Source organism: Octopus bimaculoides, chromosome 10 (assembly GCF_046866305.1).
Source record: "Octopus bimaculoides isolate indiv1 chromosome 10, ASM4686630v1, whole genome shotgun sequence".
NCBI lineage: Eukaryota > Metazoa > Mollusca > Cephalopoda > Octopoda > Octopodidae > Octopus > Octopus bimaculoides.
This window is the reverse complement of record NC_142937.1, coordinates 1,276,603-1,294,077: the sequence shown is the minus strand read 5'-3', so window position 1 is coordinate 1,294,077 and position 17,475 is coordinate 1,276,603. Positions and strand designations below refer to the sequence as shown.

Here is a 17,475-nt window from a genome sequence, read left to right as displayed (position 1 = left end):
CATGAATGTGTATATATATATATATATATATATATATATATATATATATATATATATATATATATATGGAGTCACTATCAGAACTAGAGGAGAAGTTTCAGGTGTGGAAGCAAGGTCTAGAATTGAAGGGCCTTAGAGTCAACCTAGCTAAAACCAAAATCCTAATAAGTAGGAAGGTAGATAAAACACAAACCCCTTCAGGTAGATGGCCCTGCTCAGTATGTAGAAAAGGAGTAGGTAGTAACTCTATAAGATGTACCCGGTGCAAGCTATGGACACATAAGAGGTGCAGCAACATCAAAGGCAGGTTAACTAGCAAGTTAGTTTTTGTTTGTGGCAGATGTTCAGGTGCAATAAAGACTGTAAGCAAACAGGAAACAACTTCTATCTCATTCCAGGGTGAAAAACTAGAGGTAGTCGATAGCTTCCGCTATCTGGGCGACCAAGTTAGTAGTGGGGGTGGGTGCGCTGAAAGTGTAGCTGCTAGAATAAGAATAGCCTGGGCAAAGTTTAGAGAGCTCTTACCCCTGCTGGCGACAAAGGGACTCTCACTCAGAGTAAAAGGCAGACTGTATGACGCATGCGTACGAACAGCCATGCTACATGGCAGTGAAACATAGGCTGTAACTGCTGAGGACATACGTAAGCTCGCAAGGAATGAAGCCAGTATGCTCCGTTGGATGTGTAATGTCAATGTGAATACCCGTCAGAGTGTAAGTATCTTGAGAGAAAAGCTGAACATTAGAAGCATCAGTTGTGGTGTGCAAGAGAGATGATTGCGCTGGTATGGACATGTGGTGAGAATGGATGAGGATAGCTGCGTGAAAAAGTGCCACACCCTAACAGTTGAGGGAACCCGTGGAAGAGGTAGGCCCAGGAAGACCTGGGCTGAGGTGGTGAGGCAAGACCTTCGTACATTGGGCCTCACCGAGGCGATGACTACTGACCGAGACCTTTGGAAATGTGCTGTGCGTGAGAAGACCCGGCAAGCCAAGTAAGATCATTGCCAGTGCCCCTGGACTGGCTCTTGTGCGGGTGGCACATGAGATGCACCATTTTGAGCGTGGCCGTTGCCAGTACCGCCTGACTGGCTCCCGTAGGATTTTCGAGTGAGATCGTTGCCAGTTTCCCTGGACTGGCTTGTGCGGGTGGCACATAAAAGACACCATTTCGAGCGTGGCCGTTTTCGTGCGGGTGACACGTAAAAGCACCCACTACACTCTCTGAGTGGTTGGCGTTAGGAAGGGCATCCAGCTGTAGAAACTCTGCCAAATTAGACTGGAGCCTGGTGTTGCCATCCGGTTTCACCAGTCCTCAGTCAAATCGTCCAACCCATGCTAGCATGGAAAGCGGACGTTAAACGATGATGGTGATATATATACACACACAGACACAGACAGACAGACAGACAGACAGACAGATATGCATTTTTTTAATCTTTTACTTGTTTCAGTCATTTGAGTGCAGTGATGCTTCAGCACCAGCTTGAAGGGATTTAGTTGAACAAGTCAACCCCAGGACCTTTTTCTAAAGCCTAGTACCTATTCTATTGGTCTGTTTTGCCGAACCACTAAGTTACGGGGATGTAAATACACCCATGGGGGACAAACACTCCCACCCCCACCCCCTCCCCCACACACATACATACACGCACACACACACGCATACATATAAGACTTCTTTCAGTTTACATCTACCATTCCCACTCAAAAGGCTTTGGTCAGCCCAAGGCAATGGTAAAAGACACTTGCATAAGCTATTACGCAGCAGGACTGACCCTGGAAACCATGTGGTAGGGAAGCAAGCTTCTTACCTCACGGCCAAACCTGTATATATCATATATGTATGCACACACACATATGTATGTATGTATGTATGTATGTATGTATGTCTGTATGTATGCATGCATGTATGTACATATACACACATGCACACATACATCATCATCAGCATCCTTTAACATCTGTTTCACCAAAGCTAGCAAGCTGGCAAGTTGCACCAGGTCCAAGTCCGATTTGGCTTGGTTTCTACAACCAGTTACTTTACAGTGTGTGTTGAATGCTTTTAATGTGCCATTATATGGCACCAGCACAGGTGCTTTTTTCATGGTATCAGTACAAGTGTTTCTTTATTTGGCATGGGCACAGGACTTTTGCAGGCCAGTCTACTTCATCAGAGAATATGTCTTTGACACTTTGGCTGTGGAGGACGGGTCTTTTCCACAGCCACAGTGTTAACATATACAAATAAAATATATGTGGGGGTGGGCTGGGTGTACATATGGTGTTGGGAAATGAGCAATGTCATCATACAATCAATGTTGTTCGTTTCCAATCATCCTTGAAACACATATCTGACCATAGGGTCTGGAAACAGGTGAAAGATGAGGACTGGAAGGACCTCTAGCCATAGAACATTTGGGGAGGATTGGAGAGGCAGGGTCCTTGAGCACACTTTCTATCAGGTCCTATCAGAAGCAACTCTCATCTACAATTGATCTGATCGAAGTGAGTCCAACTGAACTTTATTTCCTGTAGGTGTAATGTTATAGTCATTTGTGACAGAAAGGGGACTTTACCCTTTTTATACATACATACATACATACCTACCTATGTACATGCACACACACACACACACACACACACACACACACACATACATACACACACACATACATACATACACACATACATACATACATAGAGACATACATACATACATACATTAAGATTGCTTGTATGTCAGATATAATTTATCTAGTTGATAACTTTATACGATATTCCACAGGAGTTGTAAATTTAAAACTTACTCTTTTAAAGTGTCAGGGAGCCTCTTTAAAAGAGTATCATATAATCTTGAAAAGTTGCACAATCTGCCACTTGTAGCTGAATCTAGTTACTCTCAGCTAAGCGGCATCAAAAATATATTAAATATTTTGTTTCTTCTCTGACAGTTTAATAAAGCCGCAGATCATAAAAGAAAATATGATATTGAAATCAAAATGTCAGGCTTAATTTTGTGTATTTAATTTATATTTATTTAATATTTCAAACATGATAGACTTTTAACTTTTAACATTGTTATATCTGACAAGTTCAAACCTATCAGAATAAACGTTGCCATTGTTGTTGTTGTTGTTGTTATCTCCGCACCATTTCCGAAATATAATAATAATGATGATGATGATGATGATGATGATGATAAAAATAATAATAATAATAACAATAATAATAATGATAATAATAATAATGATGATGTTGATGATGATGATGATAAAAATAATAATAATAATAACAATAATAATAATGATAATAATAATAATGATGATGATGATGATGATCATCATCATCATCATCATGATTTCTTTTATTTGCCACAAGGCTGAATGATGAGGGGGCGGGGGGGGGGGGGGCAATACAGACACAGACATAAAGTGTGGTGGTTTATATATAATGGAATGATAAAAACGAAAAGAAAAAAGAAGGAAAAGTATATATACGGTATTCATTTAAAAAAGTGAAGTATATATAGTGTATGACACTAACAAAAAAATATGCGATAATGATGGGGTCCTCCTGATACAGGAGGACCTCTAGGGATAATCAAGAAACCCCTCCATCTAAGATCTCCCTGACTACCAAGCACAAGTGCCCTCTCCAACTTCTTTCCTCTGACTCACAGGTCTACACTTAAAGTGGTACCATCCACTCTTGTCATTTTCACACCTTTCACCCACATTTTGATAAATTCACTCGAGGACAGCACTTCCCTCACCACCCTCACTTTCTTGAAAACCTTGGTGAGGGCTTTACCAAAGAAGAATGTTTCTGTCCTCATTCCTTTCAGCCTCATCCACCAGACAACCTCTTTTGTCACAGCTGCCAGGTAAAAAAAAAAGAAAACTACTTTGCTTTACCTGATTGAAGGAGGGCAGCAGGGAAATGATCAACATGGACTTGGCTGACAGACGAATTCATCCCACACACGACAGCAGTTTTTCAACATAACTCCACAAGTCACCAAGGCCCTCACACTCAACGAGTGCATGCAGATTGGTCTCATTGCTCCGCAAGCACCTCAGACAAGCCTGTCTGACAATAATAATAGTAGAAGTGTGGAGTGGCTGACTAGCATGAGAAGAAAAACAACAACATTTGGGACGATCACCAGGAAGAATTAATGATAACGTCTGATACGGGAACTGTCCAGGGTAGAAGGATACCAAGTTGGAAAGCTCCCAGCAGAGATGGAGTGCAAGGATTTTGGTTGAAAAAGTTGAGGGCCCTTCATGGTAGAATTACTGAGCAAACTGAATAAGATCTTGAATGGATAAGAGAGGTTGCCAGAATGGAGAAGAGTGGTTGCCAGAATGGCCAGTCTTTGGAAGAACAATCTTATGTTTAAAGGAACCCAGCAAAGGAAATGCTGTTGACAACTTTAGACCTATCTCTTGCCTCTCCACCCCTTATGTAGAAGCTAATGACAGATGTCATTGCTGATACAATGTATGGATATCTGGAAGTGACACTACCTGTAAAGTAGTAGGGATTTGGGAGAAGAGGCAGGGGGACTAAGGATGAATTGTTGATTGATAAGGTAATCCTTAAAGATTGTAAAAGGAGACACAAAAGCCTTGCCATGGACTGGATCACTTACCACAGGGCTTATGACATGGTGCCAAATAGTTGCATAGTGGAATATTTTGAAATGTTTAGTCTTGCAGCTAATGTTTAACAGTTTCTAGTAAACAATATGGATGGTTGGAAGACTGAGCTGACACCATGTAGACCAGGGTTGGGGAAACTTTTAGTGCGGTGGGCAAAAATTCCCAAAGAAAAAGGTTCACAAGTGGATTACAAGCTCTAACTCTTATATCTGTGTAAATCAATATTCATTAATAAAGGTAAGTTTAGCACATTAAATAAATGCATTACATCTTCATTAACGCCGCCACTGAATTTAGGACGTTTATAATACTTATGAAGTATTCTATATTTTTCAGCTTCAGTGTAACTGGGTCTCAAGGGGGTGATACATTCAAATGGCAATTTTCTGCTTGAGTCTAACTGTTCTGAGTCATAGTGGCAACACAACCTATGTCACAAATAGGCATACGAATATTGTATAAATTTTATAATTGACAAATTTACAGACCAAGTGCATAATGTGGAATGGTTCTGAGAGGTGACTGTTCACTCTGATCACTGAACAGATGTTGTCATGCATTGCAGCAATCCCGCCCCTGAATGCAGACCAAAAACTGGCTGCCTTGAGGACTGCCACCAAGTATAGAAGGTCAATCCTACCGAAAGCTTCAGACTGATTTAAATTGATCAGGGCCCTGCTTGTTCCAGGTTCTTCATCCACTTTCTCAGTGATGTATTGCATGAGGTGGAAGTTGTAATAGAGTGGGAGGTAGCTTTATCCTATGTGTTGACATGAAAAAGTAAGATAGTGGGAGAGGAACAAGTGCCTAATCATAGAGGAGCTAAATGTCTGCCCCATCTGAAAGGAGAGAAAAAGGCAATGATGACGAGGTGTCAGAGCATATCTTCAAGTTACAAGAAGAGAAATATAAAAAAAGATAGACAGAAGATTGGGAAGGGTAATGATAGCATCTAGAAGGACCCGTAGAAACTCAAATGTATAAGTCAACATATTAGAAAACCTTATGTTAGTATATCAAACACAAGCAAAGCATTTTTTAAAATTCCTTTGAAATCCTGCCATTTATTCAAAACTGTACTTTTAGATATAATCAAATGAACTTAGAAGGTATTCCTTATTTACTTTGTTTAAATACGTTTGACAGATATAATGCAGTGAGCTGGAAAAATCATTAGCATGCCAAACAAAATGCTTAGTGGCATTTCATCTGTTTTTTAAGTTGTGAGTTCAAATTCCACCAAGGTCAGCTTTGACGTTCATCCTTTCAGAGTATAAATTGAAAAGTATGGTCAATGTAATTGACTAACTCCTCCCTGAAATTGCTGCCTTTGTGCCGGAATTTGAAACCAATGGTTTAAGGAAATAAAACATGAATTAAAAAGATAAAACGTATGTACATAAAGAAAAAATACACTTTTTGACCAACTCAATCTCACTACCCAAAAGATGATGACAACGCATGGTCATCATCCAAAGGCAAATGTTCACAAGCTGTACATGAAGTAGAGTAAAGGTTGATGTGATCTGATAGTGTATGGAGTGCATGAAAAGTGAAAGAAGCAACTTGACAGAGTATTTGGTAAACAGTAAACAAGATCTGCTAATGTTGAAAGATTTACTATGAAGTTGAGAGTGCTAATGAATAACACAGAATTACATGATCAGTGGCACATGAAACTAACAATTGAAAGACCAGGAAGCATCGTGGATGTGGCTCAGCAAAGGTGACTTTAAAAAGAGGACTGAAAGCCTTATCATTGCTGCCTAGGACCAGGCATTGAATACCAACTCAGTGAAAAGAGATATACACCACACAAGTACAATGAACCTTTGCAGAATGTGTGGGAAGAAGGTCAAAACTGTGGCACATTGTTAGAACTTGTGAAAGTCTTGCAAAGGAAGGGTGCAAGTACAGACATGACAAAGGAGCCTTAAACTTTCACTGACTATTGTGTTCAAAGTAAGGATATGAAATAATGAGCACTCGGTACGATCATATACCAGAAAAGGTAGTGGCCAAAAACAGGAAGGCAAAGATCCTCCAGTATTTTGACTGCCAGACAGAGAAGGTGTTAGAGCATTGAAGGCCAGATATAGTAGCCTTTAAAAAGGACAAGCAAGAGTGCCTAATAATTGACATGGAAGTGGCAGGGGATCAATATATTGTCATGAAAGAAAGAGAAACGGTTGACAAATATGGAGACTTGAAAATTGAGATTGCCCAGATGTGGCTGTTGTGAGAGTCAAACATAAAGGTTGTCTCTGTTGTCAATGGAGCATTAGATTCAATACTACCCAACCTGAAGAAATAACTGAATACTTTGGAAATACCCTCTAATCTTGGTATATTGCATTAATTAACTTTACCTGGATCTACATATATACTGCATAAAGTACTGTCTGTCTGAGGTCCTTGCTGTGATTTGACAAACAGTACAAATCCCTGCTATACAATATTTTCAATCTACAACACCACAACATTGGACACAGTGTGATGTCTTCAATGGTGATGATGATTATTATGATGATTGAGTCTAAGAACTAAGGAGGGGGATGCTTTCAGATTGATTGCTTGACCTGCTAGAAAGAGCTGTTAAAGTCACTCAAATTATACCCTATTGCCACAAAAACAAGAGCAGCAAAAAAGAAAAAAAGAATGGTGTCATCAAAAATAATACGGCTCCAGAGACATAACAAATGACAGAGTGATTGGATCTGAACATCTTTGATCATAGAACAGCTTAATTAAAGTTGACCTGGTGTTAAACAACCACAACATTAGTTATGTAACGAATATATATATATATATATATATATATATATATATATATATATATATATATATATATATATATATATATATATATGGTCCTTTTCTTTGCCAATCTAACAAAGTACTAGATTAAAAATTAAAATAAAGAGGATGATATAGAAATCAAATTGTCAGGATTAAATCTGCACATAAAATTTTTATTTATTAATTTTTTAATATTTATTTAAATTCTATTTATTTAATTTTTGATTATTAAATTTTTAGATATTTATTTTCTATTTATTTATCTTTCTATGCTCCCTTCCACTTTCATTTATTTATTGTTTAATCAATCGATTTTTTTTTATATAGTTTTTATTTTTATTTAATTTTTTTATTTAATTCCTGTTTATTCAATTTAACTGATGAGTATCTATTTAATTCTCACTTATTAGATTTTCCATATACTTCATTTTTATTTATTTAATTTAAACTCATGTTTAATTTTTATATAACTTTTGTTTATCCAATTTTCATTTATTAAACTTTTTTATTTATTTATGTAATTATTTATTTAATATTTCAAATTTGAGACACTTTGACAGCACTTTTTCATTATTATCATTATTAGTTTTTATCATTATTATTATTGTTGTTATCATTATTATTATTGTTATTAGTGTTATTATTATTATTATTATTATTATTATTATTATTATTATTATTATTATTACTGTTAGTATCATTATAGTTATTAGTAGGAAGGCAATAAGCAAACAGAAATGTTAGCATGCCAAGCAAAATGCTTAGTGGCATTACATTCTGAGTTCAGATTCCACCGAGGTCAGCTTTGCCTTTGAACCTATCAGGGTCAATAAAAAGTACCAGTTGAACACTGGGACTGATGTAATTAATATAACCCCTCCCCTGAAATTGCTGACTTGGGCCAAAATTTGAAACCATTATTACCTCTGCTTTAGCAAAGGCTGAGTTTTGTTTTCAGTCCTGTTTGTTTGTTTGTTTGTCCATGGACAAGATATCTCAAGAACCACTGGATGGATTCAGATGTTTGGCTTCATAACTGACACAAACTGATTAGATTTTGGTATCGATCTGGTACCAGACAAGGATTCTGCATTATTTTTCCATTTTTTTCACATAATTTTTGAGAGCATTTGGGTTCATTTTAGTATTCTTGTTTGTGAAAGCAGTTGAGTTTATTTCAGATATTCTCATTTTAAAAATCATCTCTGGCTAATTGTTGAGAGGATGTTGGTGTTGTCTTGGTGGAGGTTTGCGCTCTCTGAGTACTCTTATTATTATTATTATCATTGTTATTATTGAATGAGAGAGCAGTGCATGCCATCAAAGTGACACTGGGGTACAAATATATGAAGCCCAGTATACCCTTCATGACTACCCGTCTGATAAGGGTACACCAGGCACATGCATCACAACCACATGTGCGCAACATGGTGATCTCATATCAAGATAAACAACACATGATTTACAGGTGGGGCCCAGCTAGAATTTTCTTCAGGTTGAGTAGCCCATCCTGTTTAAAAATTCCCTGAATATGGGTCATTTATAGATGTTGAATGAAACACTTACATTTCCAGAGGTGAGTTATTCAAACTCCAAAGAATTCCTCTCAACACATGGCTATGGTGCTCCCACATTACTTATTGTTATCATCATCATCATCATTGTTATTGTTATTATTATTATTATTATAGTGCTGGTTACACACTGGGGTCGATGTAATTGACTAAATCCCTTCCCCCAAATTTGTGCTTCCAGAAGAAAGGATTATTATTATTATCATTATTATTATTATTATTATTATTATTTTTAAGGCAGAAACCAGGCAGAATAGTTAGTATGTTAACAAAAATGTTTGGAGGCATTTCATCTGTTTTCACGTTCTGAGTTCAAATTCTGTTGAGGTCAACTTTACCTTTCATCTTTTTGGGGTCGATAAAATAAGCACTTGTTTTGCACTGTTTAACAGCATTTCATTAAGCACCAGTTGAGTACTGGAATTGAGGTAATCCACTAACCCGCTCCCCCAAATTTCATGCCTTGTGTCTATAGTAAAAAGGATTATTATTATTATGTTGTTTTTTTTTTCCTTCTTTCTTCAAATTTTCTTCCATTTCTCGCCGAGTGTTTTCCGTACACCTAGGGCAGAGAAACTCGTTGTATGCAATCCCAGTTTACACACGCAAATTCACAGGTAAACCATGTATTTAAAAAAAAAAAAATTTAAAAAAAATCATGAATGGATGTTGTTTTCACAGCGATAATGCTCTTCTCAGTACATGAGTCGTTCCAGTTAGCATGATTTTTTGCACTTTGGTCTGCTAGCTGGATTCCGGCTCCTCCAAATTCTGTAGGAGTTTGCAGTGTGTTTCTCTTGGGTTGGCCTACTTAATGCAAAGTAATAAGCGTATATTACTTCTTTATATTCTTCCTGGTTCCATTTAATTCTTTTACATTTTTGATTTTGTGGTCGTTGTGGTGGTGAACTTTGGAGGCTTAATTTGGGACAAATCCCGTCTAAGTGACCTTCCAGGTTCGTATTCAGGGAAGATATTCTGCCATTTGAAAATTTTTCATCGTCAGGCTGACAGATTCCTGACAGGCGTGCTTCCATTATAACCATTGGACAAGTGATTTGGTGTACTGTTTGAATTTTTATTTTTTTTAAGTAAAGTTAAATTATAATAAAATTTTCATTTTTTTTTTTTTTAAATTTTATTTTACAAATATATTCATTTATTATTATTATTATTATTATTATTATTATTATTATTATTATTATTATTATTATTATCTTTATCATAAAAAGCACCGAGCGGACAGAATTGTTAGCATGCTGGGCAAAATGCTTAGCAGCATTTCATCCACCTTGATGCTCTGAGTTCAAATTCTGCCAAGGTTGACTTTGCATTTCCTCTTTTCAGGGTCGATAAATAAAGTATCAGTTGAACACTGGAGTCAATACAATCGACTCCTCTGCTTACCCAAAATAGCTGCTGTTGTGGCAAAATTTGAAACCATTATTTTAATTATCAGCAGCAGTGGCAGTAGCAGCAGCAGCAGTAGTAGTAGTAGTAGTAGTAGTAGTAGTAGTAGTAGTAGTAGTAATATTTCCCTCTTTGCTCATCTCACCCCTCTTGAAACCAGCAACACAATAAAATAAGCTAAAAACCAGGCAAACAAATCACATCCACTCAATTAGTTAGTCTATAATCAGTCGTCAGTGAAGTACAGAATCTATATACATTTCAGATGACAGGTTCATCTTCTTATCTGACAATCACAATAAATCAACATTATATTTCAATTCATTTCACGGAAACAGAAACACAATGCAACAGAATGGAAGATACGAAGGAAACTAAAAGAAATGTAACAATACCAATTTTCATGAGAATATTATCTGGAGATTGTTATTTTGTTTTTGTATTTAGAGTTTACGGAAGTGGGGGGATCTTTTCTGTTTTTATTATAGTTTTTATTTTTTAATTTTTACTTTTTATTGTTTTCGAGTGATTTCATTGTCTTCTTAATCAAGATATGTCGAAACAATTTTAATGCTGAATTATATGCATATTTATATACTCATACATGTGTGTATATCATCATCATCATCATCATCATCATCGTTTAACGTCCGCTTTCCATGCTAGCATGGGTTGGACGATTTGACTGAGGACTGGTGAAACCGGATGGCAACACCAGGCTCACACATATATATATATATATATATATATACATATGTATATAAACGCACACATATATCTATTCATGTATGTATATATAAATATGTATATATGTGTATGTATATATATATGTATATATTTATATATATATATATGTATATGTATATATATATATATGTATATATATATGTATATATATATACATGCACACACACATACACACACACATATATATACATACTTATGTATGTATACTCATACCTAATCTAATTTTCTCATATATATATATATATATATATATATATATATATATATATATAAGTGTAGGCATGGCTGTGTGGTAAGTAGCTTGCTTACCAACCACATGGTCCTAGGTTCAGTCCCACTTCGTGGTATCAAGTGTCTTCAACTATAGCCTCAGTCCAACCAAAGCCTTGTGAGTGAATTTAGTAGATGGAAACTGAAAGAAGCCTGTTGTATGTGTGTGTGTGTGTGTGTCTGTATTTGTGTGTCTGTGTTTGACCCACACTATTGCTTCACAACCAATGTTGGTGTGTTTATGTCCCTGTAACTTAGGGACATAAACATATTGGGAAAAGAGACCGATAGGTTGAGTACTAGGCTTACAAAGAATAAGTCCTGGGGTCGATTTGTTCAACTAAAAGGCAGTGCTCCAGCATGGCTGCAATCAAATGACTGAAACAAGTAAAAGAATAAAAGGATAAAAGAATATATATATAAAATAAACACAAATGGGACTTAAAATTTACAACTGTTTCAGTAGAATTTTATTTATTTAGTGCAGTGATAAAAGATTACATGATAAGATACATTACATAAGATATCATAAGGTAAATTTTAAAACAGGAAAGATTTTAAACAGGTAAGATAAGGCAAACATTACCTGGACTAGTGACCCCTTTAAGGCTTGCATTGGAATATATAAAATAATTAGAATGTGTGGCTGAAAACAGGCAAATAGAAAACGAAGAGATCATATAAATATACAATCTAAATTCACTTATCTAAGTTAGGTTATGGTTTAACAATGACATTGAATATCTGGGAATAATCTATGAATCAATAGACATAGCGATGCCATAAGTTATAATTAAAAAGTCATAAAGCCTTCGCAGATATTTTCTCAGTTAAAAGGAACATGTCAAAAAGTTCATCGACCAATGACATCAGAGAATCAAAGTCATCAACCTTTACCGCTTCTTATCCATGTGTACATACAATAGATGCGCAAGAGCACATACATACATGTACACACACACACACACACACACACAAGCACACATATGTATACATATAGATATATGTATGTATGTATATATAGGTATGTATGTATGTATGTATGTATGTATGCATGCATGTATATATATATATATATATATATATACACATATACGCATCAGCTGTGCACAGATGATCTATCATGGAATATTATCCATACACTTGGGCATTATAACTTTATAAATTTAAATAATATAAGTTTCAAATTTTGGCACAAGGCCAGGAATTTTGGGGGAGGGTGCTAGTCAATTTCATTGGCCCCAATGTTCAACTGGTACTTAATTTATCGAACCCCGAAAGGATGAAAGGCAAAGTTGACCTCAGTGGAATTTGAACTCAGAATATGCAGACAGACAAAATGCCACTAAGCATTTTGCCCAGCATGCTGACGATTCTGCCAGCTCACCACCGCCTAAATAAATTTAAATAATATAAACATAAAGTTGTTAGTGTGTGTGTGTGTGTGTTTGTGTGTGTGTGTGTGTGTGTGTGTGTTTGTGCATGTTTCATAACTCACTTCAAGTGAGGTCTTCCTAGTTTCCAACTGTGAAACCTTTCAGTGCCATGGCTTAAAACGCTAAGAGAATGAAACAGCCGTCACCAGTTCAACAGTCTCTATTGTAATCTCATAAAACTCAATGTCTTTCCTTTTTTAATAGAAAATTTCCTTGCATTTTCAACAAACAATAAACAAATTCAAGAGAATAAATTTGTTCAACAGACAATTATTTACTAGATTCTGTATTAAATCCAATGAATGATAAGTTTCAAGGTTATAACAGATTATCGCATTACCAAGATGATGATGACAATGATGATGATGATGAGGAGGAGGATGATGATGAGCGTCATCGTCATCGTCATCGTCATCATCATCATCATCACAATAACCATGTTTGCATGTGTGTGTGTGTGTGTGTGTGTGTGTGTGTGTGTGTACGGAGGTGCGTGGCTTAGTGGTTAGGGCATTACACTTGTGATCTTAAGATTGTAGTTTCAATCCAGGAGAAATCTTACCAAATGCAGGTGTCCATTCCCCCCTCCCCCCCACACACACACACTATAGACCTACACCAACCACTATATCGAGAATGTTATTCTTCTGCAGAATGTCACCCCTCTGGAATTCCTTCCCTGTGCATGCTTTGGAACAATTTGAGTGAAATGTTAATGACTGCATCAATCTCACTGGTCTTAGGGAGGTCTACAAAGAACTCTGGGATAACTCCTACCCCCAGGCCAAACGTATTAAAAAAAATTATTCTTCCAAAATATATTATGCATATATTATACACACATCTATAATTTAATATTATTTCTATCCAAAATATATTAAAATTTCAAATCTTTATTTGAAATTTAATTTATTGGAAACCTCTGTTAAACATTGATCCAATAATACTGTAAGTATGTTTCAGATCAATCCTCTACTCTCTGTACCCCACTCTCTCTCTCTCTCTCTCTCTCTCTCTCTCTCTCTCTCTCTCTCTCTCTCTCTCCTTATTTGTCTCTTCCTATTGTTATGTGCTAAATCTGTGACTGTAGCAGTTGTGTTTGAGTAAATTAGGATTAAAACAACATATGTTGAGTGGAATTTATAGGATTACAATTTTTGGTAGAAACAAGATAAGATTTTTAATTTAACTGTATCTTTACTTGAAGCTTAATTCATTTAAAATCTTTCCATCAAATCTGCAGCACTAACATAGTCATGTAGTCGTACAACCAGCATGGTTTGTGTTAGTACAATCGCCATCAAATGTAACTGCACAACTCATTGACAAAAGACAATAATTTCCCATTCCGTTTACCTCCTAGCTGCCAAAGATACTTTTGCAGCTTCTCCCTCCGTAACTCTACCAATATAATAAAGGCAACTTTTATGCCAAGCTGCATCAGATCACAACCAAGTCCCCCACTTAGAAGCTGAAGCTCTCACCTCTCCCACAAAATGGAACATATCTTTGAAACACTGATTCCACAAGGCACATCACAGATTACCCAGTTAGGAGGGTGATAAGTTTAAACATCATTACTGGTAGAATTGCCATTACCAATAAGAACTGATCATGTTGAACTTTCCTCAATTTGTAGAAATTGCATCACATTTAACATTCTTCTAAGAGGAGAAACATGCTAACCAGTTATATGGAATACACACACAGATATCACACATGAAATTGTTCTTTGGAAAGGTCATTTGACCAATAAAAATTATGCAGTAGTTGTAGTTATTTATCAATTAATTAATTATCGAAGTCCTTTTATCACAGCCTGTGACCTTATCAATGATGTGTTTTTCGGACATTCACACTGCGCTCCAGGCTAGTTTCTTAAAGTGTAAAAAATAGTGTACTTTTACATTCTTTAGCATTTATGATATAAACCCTGTGCATACATGCATGTTTCTGTCTGTCTGTCTCTGTGTGTGTGATAGCTTTGTTAATATTATATTGGTTTTTGTTCTATCAAATTCCAATATTTTAAATCTGGGTTTGTCTCTGTTAACGAGGCTGGCTGGATCTACGTCACTCTTACAGCAACAGCTCTCACACTATCTCACCATCTCACCTGGTTTTGGGCATCTTCCCTCCTCAAGCCAACCATCCCAATCTCCTCTTCCACTTGTCCCCACCACATTTTCTTTGGTCAACCTCGCTTTCACAGTTCATTCACTTTAAATCCAAGCACTCTCCTCAGAACATGATCCACATCCCTCCTCAACACATATCCATACCACCGCACTTCATCCACCCATACAGTACTGCAGCTCTCATGCAACTCCTATAGACCCTTCCTTTCATCTTCAATGAGAACCTTCACCCATATAACAACACTCCACATTCCCTGAACTCCACTCAGCCAAGTCTCACTCTTGCTGTCACAGCTGCTTCACGTCCACCACTTACATCCACCCCGTCTCCCAAATAACAAAACCCTCTCACCGTTTCCACTTTATCACATAGTGTTTCTTCTGGTTCTGCCAGCCCTCCAGCTCCTTTCTCACATCTTCCACAAATAAAATCTCTTGCCATCCTTGGGGTCACCTTCTTCATTTTCATACATCTACCATGAATCCATTTCCCGCGTTTTGTACACAACACCACATTTGTCATTACACTCCTCCTACATACACCACATGGATCTACCTTAATAACTAATACTTCTCCATCCCCCCCCTTTCACCATCCCCTTTGTCTTCCCGAGGTTTACCTTGAAACCCTTGCTTTCATACGCCTCCTTCCATTTCCAAAACTTCTCCCTCAATCCCTCCATTGTCCTAGTCATCAGAACATGGTCATCTGCATACCGTATCTCCATTAGCAGTCCCTCTCTTGCACTCTCCATCACCACATCAACCACTATTGCAAACAACAATGGTGACAACACACATCCCTGATGCATGCCAACTTTCACCGCAAACTCTTCCAACAGCTCTGATCTAACTCTAAATCTTGTCTTTACCCCTCCATACAAATTCATCACTCATCATCATCATCTTCATCATTTAACGTCCGCTTTCCATGCTAGCATGGGTTGGACAATTTGGCTGAGGACTGGCGAACCAGATGGCTGCACCAGGCTCCAATCTGATCTGACAGAGTTTCTACAGCTGGATGCCCTTCCTAACGCCAAACACTCCGAGAGTGTAGTATGTGCTTTTACGTGCCACTGGCATGAGGGCCAGTCAGGCAGTACTGGCAACGTCCATGCTCAGATGGTGTATTTTACGTGCCACTTGCACAGGAGCCAGTCCAGCAGCACTGGCAACGACCTCACTTGAATGTTTTTTCACATGCCAGTAAGGCAACGCTGGTAACAATCACGCTCAAATGCTGCTTTTTACATGCCACTGGCATGGAAGCCAGACAGCTGCTCTGGCAATAATCATGCTCGGATGGTGCTGTATGCGCTCCACTGGCACGGGTGCCAACCACTGGTACACCTCTCTTCCTCAGTGCCCACTCAATCACCTTCCTTGGAGCCCTATCAAATGCCTTCTCTAGATCTATGTACACACATATTCACACCTGTTCACACACATATATCAATGAGTGTGTGTGTGTGTGTGTGTGTGTGTGTGTGTGTGTGTGTGTATAAAAAGCACTTGTGCTGGTGCCATGTAAGAAGCACCTTCACTGGTGCCATGTGAAAAGTACCCGTGTTGGTGCCAAGTGAAAAGCACCCAGTACACTCTGTAAAGTGGTTGGTACTTAGGAATGGCATCCAGCCGTAGAAAGCATTCTGAAGCAGACAACTGGAGCCTAGTGCAGCTCTCTGGTTGGCAATCTGCTGTCAAACCATGCAAAACATACCAGCATGGAAAACAGACACTGAATGATGATGATGATGATGATGATGATGATGACAGCTACGATGATGACGATGACGATGATGACGATGATGATGATATACATACATACATACATACATACATACAATCATTGGAGTACTAGATTTTGTTAGTAAATGCTTAAAAGAGAATCTGGATAAACTGGGATTTGCACAAAGAGAAACTGATCAGCTAATTGGCACATTACAAGTGCAATCTGCGAGTGGAACAGTAAAAATATGCAAGACTTTTCTCAAGTTACAAATATGGATTTGTCTGTGTTAACTACATCCCAAGGATGGAGCCTTGTATCTTTGTTGGAAACTGGCTCGTTCTTCAGTGAAAGATTTATAATAATTAGAAAATAAAAGCGACATACATACAAACATACAGAAAGAGAAAGATGTAGCTATTGTTGTATTTGTTGCTGTTAATAGCTTTCTATTGTCAAGTGGTTCATAGTTTGCCAACTGTTTTAGTATTATCCAGACTTGTGCTATATCTGCATTCAACAACAGGTGGCTCGATATTTATTTCATTATATTATTTCAGTACATAGTGTATATACATGTGTGTGTGTATATACATGTTTGTGTGTATGTATATATATATATATATATATATATATATATATATATATATATATAAGCAGTAATGTTGGTTCCTACAGAACAGCCGTGTTTAAATTGTGATAG

At 37.2% G+C, this 17,475-nt stretch overlaps 1 protein-coding gene across 7 annotated transcripts in view; it reads right to left on the bottom strand.

The window, feature by feature from the left end:
- LOC106867322 (cilia- and flagella-associated protein 65) overlaps nt 1–17,475 on the bottom strand; it is a 1,093,663-nt gene that overhangs the window by 1,025,217 nt on the left and 50,971 nt on the right. For 3 of the 7 annotated variants that reach the window (XR_016243317.1, XM_089358287.1, XM_089358291.1), the window contains exon 2: nt 12,053–12,112. The exons of the other annotated variants lie outside the window; for them this stretch is intronic. Coding sequence is in view for 2 of the 3 variants with exons in the window: in XM_089358287.1 (XP_089214413.1) it covers nt 12,053–12,082 (30 nt within the window). In the remaining variant the exon portion in view is untranslated. The remainder of the gene's footprint in view (nt 1–12,052; nt 12,113–17,475) is intronic. 7 annotated transcript variants of the gene reach the window in all.